The 13,829-nt window shown below is 39.5% G+C and overlaps 1 protein-coding gene across 3 annotated transcripts in view; it reads right to left on the bottom strand.

Annotated features, from left to right (window-relative positions):
- The window catches only part of IQCK (IQ motif containing K), a 513,956-nt gene that overhangs the window by 457,332 nt on the left and 42,795 nt on the right, over positions 1-13,829 (bottom strand). For all 3 annotated transcript variants that reach the window (XM_085629065.1, XM_085629066.1, XM_085629067.1), the window contains exon 3: positions 10,405-10,501. In XM_085629065.1, the coding sequence (XP_085485191.1) occupies positions 10,405-10,501 (97 nt within the window). The remainder of the gene's footprint in view (positions 1-10,404; positions 10,502-13,829) is intronic.

Here is a 13,829-nt window from a genome sequence, read left to right as displayed (position 1 = left end):
TTAGCCCCCCTTCCCTGGGCCAATTTCGGCACCGGGTCTCCATCCCCTGGGGCCAGTCTTTTATGAAATGGGGAGCGGGGCCAACTGGCACACCTCCCGGGCCGATTATGGCCCCGGGGATCCCATCCCCCAGGGCCTGGCTTTTCCTTTTTTTAAGTCTTTTTTTAATAATGTTTGGGGGCTGTGAGGCCCCTCTTCGCTGGGTTGACTTTGGCCCCGGGGATCCCATCCCCCAGGACCTGCCCATTTTTAAAAATGATTTTTTTTAACATGAGAGGGAGGCCACGTGGCCCCCCTCCCGGGCCGATTTTGGATTTGGGGACCCCCATTCCCCGGGGCCTGGCCACAGGGCACCCAGTCTTTCAACTGCATTGCTTTTTGAAAGAGGGAGCTGCTAACAGCTCCCTCTGTCGAAAAGCAATTCTGATCCGCTTACTAGAAGCGGAGCAGAGTTTGCTATGTCTTGTAAGCCATAGCAAGCTGCAATGTATCGGGTGTGGACACTACAGGACACTGCTGGAGCTGGCCCTAGGGGGGCAGTCTCCAGGGAATTCTAAGGCTCCAGGAGGGGTGCCGCTTGCCCCCCTCCTTTGTTATATTTGCCCGGGGAGGTGATAGTCCCCGGGGCTGTGGGGGCACCGTGCAGCCCCCACTCTAAATGTATAAAAAGCCCCAGGGAGGTGGTGGTCCCCAAGGCTGCGGGGGGGGGGGGTCCGAGCGGCCCCCCTACATTTTTCTTAATTAGAGCTCCAGGGCGGTAGCGGTCTAAGAGGCCACTCGGTTTAAAAAGGAATAAGCGATGGGGAGGTGGTGGTCCCCGGGGCAGTAAGGGAGGCCATACGGGCCTACCGAGCATCAATACTTTTTAGAAGCCCGGGTAGTTGGAGGTCCCTGTGGAATTATTAACCCTATGAGGGGGGGCCTGTGCACCCCCCTTCCTTATTACAACAATTTCCCCGGGACCTGGCCCACCTCAGCGCCAAGATGCTCCCTCCGGAGCGTACGTTGCGCTTTAGAAATACCCCTCAAATATCAAATAATAAACGAGGAGCTGGAGGCCGGGCTTTGCTTTTCTTTCCCATTTTCGGCCAGATTGGCAAATTACGCTGACATTTTAAAAGAAAATGCTTTTTTGGGCTGGGGGGTGTCCTAGTGGGACTCACCCCCCAAGAGGCATAGTGGGTCAGGGCGTTTCTACCCTGCCCCCTTTACTTTTTTTTCTTTTATTTTGCCAACACTTCCTGGTTGAAGTGTTGACACCAATCAAATTTCAGTAGCATTTCAGCAGGATTTTGGGCTACCAGATATCTATATATTTTAAACTGAAATATCTGTGGAACTACTTAACAGATTTACACCAACTCACTAAAAGCATACTTTCTGGACCAACATCTAGCTTTCTTCCAAATTTGGTGTAATTCCGTTCAGCGGTTCAGGCTGTAGTCATGTTCAAAAAATGAAAAAACCCAGAGACATAACATGGGGAAAATGCGTTTTGGGATCCCCCTTTTTTCTCTGCCCCTGCTTGACGGATTACCCCGAAACCTTCAACATAGCAGCTGAACCGAATAGGGGTCGTTTTTTGAAAATGCTGTCAAGATTCGTCAAGAAGCTCCAAAGTTATTGACAAAACAAAAAACACTTTCCTAAGGAAACTTTGGTCCTAACTATAACTACCCTATTGGCGACTGCCAGTAGGTTTAGGATATATATATATATATATATATATATACATATACACACACACACATACCTGGGATCCCTTTGCATTGCGTGTGTAGTTCTTTTACACGGCGAAAGTCACGGCACCACAGCAAAAGGTAGATTTTAAAGATAATTCATTTCACACACCATAGTGCAAACGGAAAAAAAAAAAAAGAAGTGCCCACTTTGCACAACCGGTGTATACGTCAGGGGTGGAATACCCCTGAATTGTTTTTTCCATCAACAAGAGAAAAATGCTGCACTCGCCAGGAAAGTGTTCCAATTCTTTTATTGATTCCAACCAGCAGCTCAGCCGGAGCACTATCACCTGAGTGCTCAGGCTGGGATGCCTGTTGGACTCAATAAAAGAGTTGGAAAACTTCCCTGGCGAGTGCAACGTTTTTCTCTTGTTAATGGAAAAAATATATAAATATATAGTCAGGGGTTGCTTTTACTCATTTCAGGTTGGCTTGGTTGGTATTTTACCAATTAAAAGCTGTAATACTAATACTGTGCCTGGAGTGGTAAATGGATTTTGTCATTTTACAGCTTGGCATGGACAGCACTGTGCTAGTTCTATGCTTAAAGACTTTGCTGTAAAAATGGCAAAAGACTTTGTCCCTTTCTATCTCGGCGTGGATGGCACTGTGCTAATCCTATGCTTATAGACTTTGATAGAAAAGCCGACATTTGAATTGAGAAGATCTAGAGTGTTGCTGGTTCTGAGGGTGCTCTATACAGGAGCTGCTTCCAATCTAAACTTGAGAAGTACCCAGTTCTATGCTTCTTTTTTGCATAATTTATGCGTCACTCTATGCCTGAAAGGGTATTGTTTTGACTTAAAGTGGGGGCTCCCTTGTGTCTGGACAACGCTATACCTCTCTGATAAATATACATGATTGGGCATGCTGTAATTTGACAACTATTCCTGGGGAATGTGGAACTTTTTGTTAGACTAAAGGGCTAGCTCCGGTGCAATCATCCCAAGGTATTATGGGACTTGTAGTACTCACTCGCGAATGTTAATGAAACGCATGCCGGTTATGTTTGAATAAAGGACTCTGTTGCCAAAGAATGGGGTCCTGCTTGGTCATTGAGTGCGTCTCTAAGCAGGGAACAACAGCGGTTTGACGACATTATACAGCCAGTCCTGGTCGTGGAGATTGCACCACCTTTGAAAATTAAAGGACTGCTGCGAGGTACTGGAACCTGCCCGCTAGCAGAATGACAAGTCTTAAGACTATTGAAACCGGGTGCCTTTTTCAGAGACCCACTGGAGGGCAAAATAATTATGCACTGAACAATGTGGATGGCGGAACCCACTGAAGGGAGATAACATTCGCGAGTGAGTACTACAAATCCCATAATACCATGGGATGATTGCACCGGAGCTAGTTCACCAGGGGGCGGTAATGTGGTATTTAAATGAGGGGATTTTGGGCTCACTCGTAACACCTGCGAGAACTGCATGTGCCAGCCCGTGAACAAGCAGCAAGGAGCCGCGAAACGCGTAGGGCTTTTTTTATTGAAGTTTGGAAACGCATGCCAGTTGTGTTTGAATACAGGACTCTGTTGCCAAAGAATGGGGTCCTGCTTGGTCATGGAGTGCATCTCTAAGCAGGGGACAACAGCGGTTTGACGATATATATATATATATATATATATATATATATATATATATATTCACTTAAAAAACCATAGGTTTCACACATGTTATAGTTAGGTGGATATTTCACTCGTAAAAAACCAATGAAATTCCCCCGTTATAGTTATTTCAGATAACTATAACGCGCGCACCCGCAATCCTCTGCGCATGATGTCACATATTACATCACTCATGACATGGTCAGTGGCATCACTCTTGACATCACTGATGACATCATCCTTGTGATAGAGTGGCGGTCGCGCGAGTTATAGTTATCTGAAATAACTATAACGGGGGAATTTCATTGGTTTTTTACGAGTGAAATATCCACCTAACTATAACATGTGTGAAACCTATGGTTTTTTAAGTGAATTTGCAAGGTTTTTTAAATGCTAATTCCTAACTATAACGTGTGTGAAACCTATGGTTTTTTCAGTGAATTTGTACGGTTTTTTAAATGCTAAGTTATGTATGTATTATTATTTTTTTATATATATTTATTTTACAATAAACTACGTATTTATGGTTTTTCACCGTGCGCGCACGGTGCGTGCACCCCTACGATTTAAAAAAAAAAAAAGAATTACATTTTTTTTTCTGCCTTCGGGGTCCTTCAGGGACCCCCTGACAAAGGCTAGGGGGTCAGGAACTCTCTACCCTGCCCCCTTTTTACGTTCGCCACCTTCCTTTTCCACTCTCGCACTGAAAACAAACAAAATGGCGGCCGACACGTCATGATTTCGACCGATTCGAACGTTGTCTGACATGTAACAACCAATCAGAATTACGCTCACGCACGTTAAGGTGCGCGCATGGTGCGCGCACGGTGCGCGGCTATAGATATTTATGTGCTTTTAACTGCAATTTTCTCAGGAACTACTGAACAGATTGACTCCATATATGCAAAAGGCACATCCCTGACCTGAGGACTACCTCTCTGCCAAATTTCAAGTAATTCTGTTCAGCCGTTCGGGCTGTACCTTCGACTAAAGGTCCTATGGGAAAATGCATGGGGAAAACGCGTTTTGGGACCCCCCTTTTTTCTCGGCCCCCGCTTGGCGAATCCTCCCGAGACTTTCAGGGTAGGAGCTGAGCGGAGCGCCCCATTAGTTTTGAAAATTTCGCGAAGATTCGTCAACCGGCGCCAAAGTTATTCAAAATTGAATTTTGAGATTTCCTATGGAAACACGGTCCTAACTATAACTAAAATATATATATATATATATATATATATATATTTTGACACAAACTTCATCGGCTTGCGCAAACTATATATATATATATATATATATATATATATATATATATATATATATATATATATATATATTACCTACTGGCGGTCGCCAGTAGGTAGTTATAGTTAGGACCACGTTTCCATAGGAAATCCGCAACATTCTATTTTGAATAACTTTGGCGCCGGTCGACGAATCCTCGCGAATTTTTCAAAATAGGTGGGGCGCTACGCTCCGCTCCTACCCTGAAAGTCTCGGGGGGATTCGTCAAGCGGGGGCTGAGATAAAAGGGGGGTCCCAAAACGTGTTTTTCCCATGCATTTTTCCATAGGACCTTTAGACACAGCTACAGCCCGAACGGCTGAACAGAATTACTTGAAATTTGGCAGAGAGGTAGTCCTCAGGTCAAGGAAGTGCCTTTTGTAGGTTTGGTGTAAATCTGTTCAGTAGATTCTGAGAAAATAGCCTTTAAATCAATATATATATCTGAGCCAGCTTACAGTGCGCTTACGGTGCGCTTACCGTACGCGTACGGTGGCGTGCGCGAGCGCGATTTTGATTGGCTCTTAGATCTTAGTAAACATTCGAATCGGTCGAAACCAGGAAGCGATGGCCGCCATTTTCTCTCTCGCTCTCTGAGTTGGGCAGCAAAAACGAAGCCAAAAAATGGCTAAAGAGGCAGTTTCGTCACATCCTAACCACCCAGCATTGATATAGGGGTCCCCAAACAACCCACAAGCCCAAAAAAAAAAAAGTATTTTTTTTTCGGTAATTCGCCGATTACGCTTACCGTACGCGTACGGTAAAAATTAAAAAAAAAAAAAATAATCCACATTTTCCCCACCCCGTGTGCAAATGTTGCCCGAAGGGCACCATTTGTGCATGGCTTATTACAGATATAAAATTAACAAAGAATACATTTCAAAAAGATGCGCATAATATGTCCCCCATGTGCGCACGGTGCGCGAAGCGCATCGTGCCTACATGGCCCATCCCGCATAATGTGGGCACGCGGTGCGCGCAGCGCACCGCGTGACCACCGTGCGTGCACGGCACTAACTGCGTAAAGTGGGCGCGCGGTGCGCTCACTGTGCGTGCACGGTGCGCGAAGCGCACCGTGCGCGCACGGAACGAACTGCGTTAACTGGGCGCGCAACGCCACGAATGGCGTAAAGTAACTTAGCATTTAAAAAAACGTACAAATTCACTGAAAAAACCATAGGTTTCACACACGTTATAGTTAGGAATTAGCATTTAAAAAACCTTGCAAATTCACTGAAAAAAACATAGGTTTCACACATGTTATAGTTAGCTGTACATTTCACTCGTAAAAAACCAATGAAATTGCCCCGTTATAGTTAGTGCAGGCAACTATAACTCACGCGACCGCAATCTTCTGCTGATGACATATGTGTCTTTATGAAAAAAAAATATTTGTAATATATGTATAGCTAAAATTTAATGGAAGAAGACATGAGCAAATAAGTGTCTAAATGCAGTATTAGCATCAGCAGAGGATTGCGGTCGCGTGAGTTATAGTTGCCTGCACTAACTATAACGGGGCAATTTCATTGGTTTTTTACGAGTGAAATGTACAGCTAACTATAACATGTGTGAAACCTATGTTTTTTTCAGTGAATATATATATATATATATATATATATTTATATATTTAATATGACTTTTGTAACTGGCCCCAGCACTTTTATATGTGACCCTACGTGTACCCCTCTATAAATTAATTTTCAAGACATGTCAAATTACTTTTGTACAGTGGCGCCTTTTGTGTATATTGTATATTCTCATTTTCCTTTGGCCATGTAAACTCACTTGTGAGCATATAACAATGCCCCTTGTTAACAAATACAAAATGGCAGGCAGCCTGCAACTGTCTTATAAGGCAGCGCTCACTCTCTCTTACACTGATCACCAGATCTGGACACCTAACCAAGATCTGAGCTAAAGCCTGAATTAAACTATAAAATTCAAAAAACCACAAAATCAAAAATGAAAAAACAAGAAATCCAATTCCATGCTCTAATGTCTAAACTAAAAAAGAACCCTGACATTGTCATACGAAATGCAGATAAAGGTGGGAATGTTGTTCTTTGGAAGAAAAGTGATTACATTGCGGAAGACATGAAACAACTTAAAGATAATGAATGTTATCGACGCAGTGACTATCCAACTTTACGCAATATAACCAATGAAATTAAGATGAAACTGATTGGGTGGAAAAATGTGGGACTGCTGACAGCGGACAAATTCAAATTTTTGAAAAAAGATCAACCAGTAGTCCCTATCTTATACTTTATCCCAAAGATTCACAAGAATGCACAACAACCACCTGGTAGACCTATTATCTCAGCTCGTAATAGTCTATTAGAAAATGCTTCGAGAAATGTAGACTATTTTCTGCAGGAACATGATCAGAGCTTAGCTTCATACATTAAAGACACCAGCGATTTTTTGGCAAAACTTTTGAATTGTCCATGGCGAAATGACTATTTATTAATGACACTAGATGTGACATCTCTATACACGTCAATCAATCATAGATATGGACTAACGGCTCTTGAATTTTATTTGGCCAAAAGAGGACCGCAATATGCTCAACACAGTGCTATGGTTTTAAACATGGCAGAATTTTGTTTAAACAACAATTATTTCCTGTTTCAAAACACCCTCTATCAAAAACTGCGAGGAGTAGCGATGGGGGCCAGCTTTTCCCCCAGTTACGCTTGTCTCCACATGGGCTGATGGGAAGAGCTGGTCCTACCCAACGATTACACCATGTATGTAACTAAAAACATCAAAGCTTGGTGGAGATATATTGATGACCTTTTTATAAATTGGAGGGGTCAAATACAGATGCAGAAGAATTTCTAAGTCAGTTAAACAATAATTCTCTGAACCTTGAGTTCACAGCATCCATCAGCAAGACTAGCGTAAACTTTTTAGATGTTGAAGTTTTTATAGAAGATGGCAGAATAGAGACCAAACTACATAGAAAGCCGACGGCAGGCAACACCACACTACATGCGGGTAGCTCACATCCCAGGCATCTCATCAATAGCATACCATATGGTGAGATGCTCAGGCTGAGACGTATCTGTAGTTGCGATAAGGACCTCTTCATTGAACAAGAAAATAGCAAAAAAAGATTTCATGAAAGGGGTTATTCTATCAAATGTCTGGAAACTGCCATTCTCAAAAGTAAAACTGAGAGTAGGGAAACTTTACTCAACACTAATTCGCACTCCAACGACAGGGTAAAAGATCAGAAGGATACGTTCAGATTTATTCTTCAATTCAGCAAACAAGAAAAAGAAATCAAGAAATTGATTATAAAAAATTGGCCGCTGGTCGTAAGTGACCCTACTATCGGTCAAACTTTGGTGAGAAAACCAGCAATTACATACAGTAGGGCTATGTCTATGAAGGACATTCTAGTCCAAAATGACCCATCAAGCCAAAACAAAAACACATGGCTAGCACAAAGAAAGGGTTTCTTTAAATGTAAGGTGTGTAAAGCATGTAAACATGGTATAAATCACACATCATACAAAACCGCTTTCAGCAATGAAGAAAAGTTGATCACCAAGGCCCTTAATTGTAAATCGGACCATGTGGTATACGTGCTGGAGTGCCCATGTAGGCTCAGCTATGTGGGCAGTACCATCTTACAGGGACACAAGAGGGTACTCCAACACATTAGAGCCATTAAGAATAAAGACCAAACATATCCAGTAGCCAGACATTTCAACGAGGTACACAATGCGGACCCTACAGGCTTAACCTACTTTCTAATTGATTCAATTCCACCGAACAAAAGAGGAGGTGATAGACAAAAAGCATTAAGACTTATGGAAACTAGGTATATTTTGAACTTAGACACCAAACATCCGAAAGGCCTGAACGCTACCGAAGAACTTTATACATGCTTATAAATGTCCCAGATTCCTACATGTTACACCATTAGATATCAATATGTAGAGGACTAGGGGTATTCTACACAGACAATAATGAATAACAATGCTATGCTACGCATCAATTTGACATGTCTGCTGCCAGACCGCTATCTTAGTTTATCAGTGTATTATTCTTTCACACAGGGTGGGTCAACAGGTTTTTATATGTATTAATTTTAGTACATTTCACTTGAGGAGTTTATGGAGTATAAGGCACTTGCACTTTATAGAAGCACAATTTACAGGGAATCAAACTAATCAAATTACAAACATAAAAGTATACCTGCCAAAAATTGTAACTTGCAAACATACAAATAGTTGGGACAGTTGAAAGATCGTAATTGATTGGATTACGGTATTGAAACCATTAATCAACTTTATTGTATTATATGATTGTCAAAACCTTGTCTTTTATATATACATATGAGATAGCGACTAAACAAACACGATTTTATTGATAATGATATTAATCATGACATCAATGTTGCTTTGAAATGCAAGTATGTTTAAACATGAGGTTTTTTTTAACAGGGTACAATTAAGATTTAATGGCTATTTATTCATGTACTGTCACTTTAAGCACTGGTTAAAGCATTTTCCCAAAAAAACCTTGAAAAAAATTAGAGAAAAAAATGTATTAAAAAACTACCCACCTGACAGAGCGTTTCATGTGATCAAGGCCCTCCTGGGCTGAAACGCGTCATGGCTGTAGAGGTCTTTTGGGATTAAAGAAGATTATTTTGCTGCATTACCTTGTGGTCTGTGCTTCATTGTCCAGAGAAGTTTGCGCAAGCCGATGAAGTTTGTGTCAAAATATATATATATATATATATATATATATATATATATATATATATATATATATATATATATATATATATATATATATATATATATATATATATATATATATATATATATATTTATATATATAAAATGACTTCTGTAACTGGCCCCAGCACTTTTATATGTGACCCTACGTGTACCCCTCTTTAAATTAATTTCAAGACATTTCAAATTACTTTTGTACTGTGGCGCCTTTTGTGTATATTGTATATTCTCATTTTCCTTTGGCCATGTAAACTCACTTGTGAGCATATAACAATGCCCCTTGTTAACAAATACAAAATGGCGGGCTTGAGTTAGCAACTTATTAAAGATTCAAACACTTACTGTATTCAAAATGGACTTCTCTCTTATTTTGGAATAGTTTTACGATGACTCATTCCACTTATTTCCCTCCCCTCTATTGTTCAGAAATGGTTCACCATGCCTGGTGTACTCTCTTATTTACAATGCCGAGCTAACGAGTTTGGCTGAACACGTGAGCTTCAAGATGCCAGACAAAAATAATTCAAGCGCTTCATCAGCACGTCACACTAATTAAAAATTCAGATGTGATTAACAGAACTCTGAGTTTCACACTTCGAAAATCAGCAAAAAAGGAATAAAGCAATAATACATTCATTGAAGCATGTCAGACTCCTTTTTGTAATGCAAATGCCACAACATCTACTGAACGGTTTACACCAAAGCACGCTTTCTCAATAACATTCTACTTTCATGCCAAGTTTGGAGCAAAGTCTTTCAGAGGTGTTTGCATCAAGCGAGTGGCACATTTCATGCAGATTCGTCAAATGGTGCCAAAGTCATTGGCAGGTCAAGAAATCTATTTTCAATGTGCATCTGAACCATTACTACACACTCGCTACATCCGACAGTGAAATATGTCTATCAGTAGCAAATATAGGAGTAGAAGGCAGAAATACGAGTAATACATTAAATTAAATTATTTTTTTTAAAAACAGTATATAGACAGATTAATACTATACCCCATTTTGATTCTTACATGTTTTTGAAGGAGAAAGAACTGAAAGCCGTTGTGCTGGAGGCTGGTCAATCAGACAGGTAAAATCCGGCGGAGACTCGTCTAAATTGAATTGTGACTTTAAATAAAATAAAGTATAATGGCGATTACTGTCAAGATATTGTTTTAAATTAAATACAGTCACGGAATCTGTTCACATTGGAAGTGTTTATGGCATATAAACTTCATTTTAGTTCCAAATGATACAAACAGAAAAATTATGAAGACAAGTGAAATCTAAAATAGTAAAATAAGAATTCACATACTCGTAGGAAATACTTTTTTTTACAGATTCTGATCTTTTTTTGTTCAAATATCTTTATTGCATTTTTCAAAGAGAAATACAATAATAATACATTAACAATACACTAGTGTAAAATGAAATCTATCTATAATCAATCAGACAAGTTATGAAGCTAGAAAAAGTTCATAAGAAAATACGTTGGCCTGGGCTAAAAAGGAATTAAAACAAACTATTATTATAAAAAGATAGTTAAATATATATCCTATTATATGGTAAAAGTTATAAAATTGATTAAATATAATATGGATCCCAGAAGGATAGGACAAGCCAAACAACTGCATATATCAGGATCAAGAAAAAAGAGAAGACCTATACTAGTTGTATTGTTTCATAAAAAAGACAATTCACCTAGGAAAGTGAAAAAGAAGAAGAAAGAAAAGATTTAAGAGAGAAAGCTAGAAAGGAAAGCAAAGGAAATAAAGAGATGAATCATAGAGAAGAGAGGGGAGGGGACCTCTGCATTCAATGATAGAAAATAAACTAAGAGAGGGTATCAAAGGGATATTGAGCTCTCAAGCCTTGAGACGACAACTCCATATAGTTATCCAAAGACCGCCAAACCTTAATAGAGATGAAAGGCAAGCAATGTTTTTTCTCAACAAAAGTATGAGCTCCACATAAATATGAGACCCATGCCCACCAAGTATGGTAAGATACAGAATGGAAAGATTTCCATTCAGTTAAAATAATTTTAACAGCTATAGATAACAGTAAATCTAACAATTCCATGTAAGAAAGTTCTATTTGCGTATTATAAATCACTGTTAAGTGCTTCTGTATCGAGCTCCAAAATGAATTTAATAACGTACATTCAAAGAACATATGTGCATGGGTACCTGGATCAAGATTACAATTCCAACATAAATCACTATCACTAAATTTCAATTTATATAAACGATCCGGGGTCCAGTGTAGAAGATTTAGTGAGAATAATTTAGATTGGATAAGTGAGGGAGCAATTTTATTGCGTAGGGATAATTTCCCAATAAGATACCAAGTATCCCTTGAAATGTGTTTAAAAATGTCGTCTGCGAAATGATGACCCCATTTATCATAAGTAATCGTAGATTGTGAAGCGTTTGGCGCAGATAAAAATGTATAGATTTTAGACGCAATATGACCGGAACGTAACCACGTTGAAAGGAGTGAAACAATACTTGAGTCCGTTGACAGAGATACTTTAGCAATGTTAACCTTTATCTTTAAGAAAGAATAAAATCAAAATTACTAAAATGAAATTTCTCGGCTAAAAAAGAAAAGAGAAGAGGATCATGATTGGAGTCGTACAGATGCTTTACCAATCTAATACCTTTGGCAGCCCACAAAGAGGCTATGCTACGATCAATGTCAGTAGAAAGTTTAGGATTATGCTACAAAAAAGACCATCTTGATTTATGTATAGGTTTAGATAATTTCTCATCAACATACTTTAATGCATTAATTGTGTCTAATATTATACGTTGAGAATGGTCAAAATTAAGGCAAGAAGCTGTGAGGAGAGAAGAGATGGAGAAAGGTCGCAGAGTTCCCTTTCAATATAAATCCAAAGGGGAACTAGGTGCAAATCTGGTAAAAACCAAAGGGCCCCTTGAGATGCAATGAAGGTAATCTGATATAAATTCCAATCTGGAAGATTACAGCCCCCCCAACTCAGAAGGCCTTCTAAGATATTTCAAGGCAATTCTAGCTCTTTTATCACTCCATTACATTTTTGAAGAGATTGAGTCAAGCTCATGCTAAAAGGCAGAAGTGAGCCTTTAAGGGTACATGTGGGATAAAAAATCATCATTTTGAGAGTTTGCAGTCTTCCCCACCAATAAATATATTTAGGAGACCAGGAAGATAAAAGATCTTTAACCTTGGATAAGATTTGAGATTTATTGAAGGAGATAGTGTCAGATAAGTTCTTACAAAACCAAATTCCTAGGTATTTAATACGAGTCGATTGCCATTTAAAACCAGAATCACCCATGTGAGCAGGAAAACATAATGCATTTAGAGGGAACATTTCCGCCTTATCTTTATTAACAGTGTAACCAGAGACAGACGAAAAATCACTTATGATGTTAAAAATAACAGGGATTGCTGTTGCAATATCCTCTGAAAAAATAAGGACGTCATCTGCATATGCTGCCGTTTTAAGCGTGCATGAACCAAATTTAAACCCCTTAATACTGTGATCCAAATTAAGTAGACGAAGAAGCGGATCTATGGCAAGAAGAAAAAGAAGGAGAGAAAGAGGGCACCGTTGTCTAGTGCCCTGCCGAAGATTAAAAAAGGAAGATGTAGCACAATTGATTCTAATATTCGCTTTTGGTTGCGAATAAAGAGACATGACCATATTAATAAAGGAGTCACCAAGGTTATGAGATTCTAATACTGCTTGTAGAAAAGGCCAAGAAACTTTATCAAAGGTCTTTCCGGCATCAAGGACGATCGCCGCTGAAGGCAATATTGAAAGTCTTGCCTTTTCCATTATATGACAGACGGTCCAAATGTTGTCTCTAGCAAGTCTCCCTTTAACAAAGCCTGTCTGAGAAGCATGTATGAGATTGGGAATGTGTCTCTCCAAGCGCTTGGCTAAGATCTTCGCAAAGATTTTAGCTTCCATATTTAATAATGAAATTGGACGATAATTTTTGGGATCAGCATGATCTTTACCATCTTTTGGTATAACTACGATAGTAGCTTCAGCAACCGATCCAGAAACCTTACCAGAAACAACATACTCATCAAAAACCCTCTTAAGATATTTAATAATTGAGGGAGTAAAAGTCTTATAAAAAGCAATTGGAAAGCCATCCGGACCTGGAGCTTTACCTGAGAGCGTAGCCTTAATAGCGTGACTGATTTCCTCAGTATCAGTTGGTTTCCCTAATTCAATCATATCACCATGGGAAATAGTATTAGTAGGAATTGATTGAAGAAACTTTTGACAGGTAACCTTAGTAGATTGGTTTTTAGGAGTGTATAATGTTTCATAAAAATCCCGAAACACCCCAAGAATTTCTTGGGTATGGAATTTCCTTGAACCATCCTTATCATTAATATGAGAAATACGAGACGTATCAACATTTGTATTTTGATATTTTAAAGTAGCAGC

The sequence above is a fragment of the Triturus cristatus genome, chromosome 10 (assembly GCF_964204655.1).
Source record: "Triturus cristatus chromosome 10, aTriCri1.1, whole genome shotgun sequence".
Taxonomy (NCBI): domain Eukaryota; kingdom Metazoa; phylum Chordata; class Amphibia; order Caudata; family Salamandridae; genus Triturus; species Triturus cristatus.
Note: the sequence above shows the minus strand (reverse complement) of the source record. Positions and strands in the feature narration are given on the sequence as shown.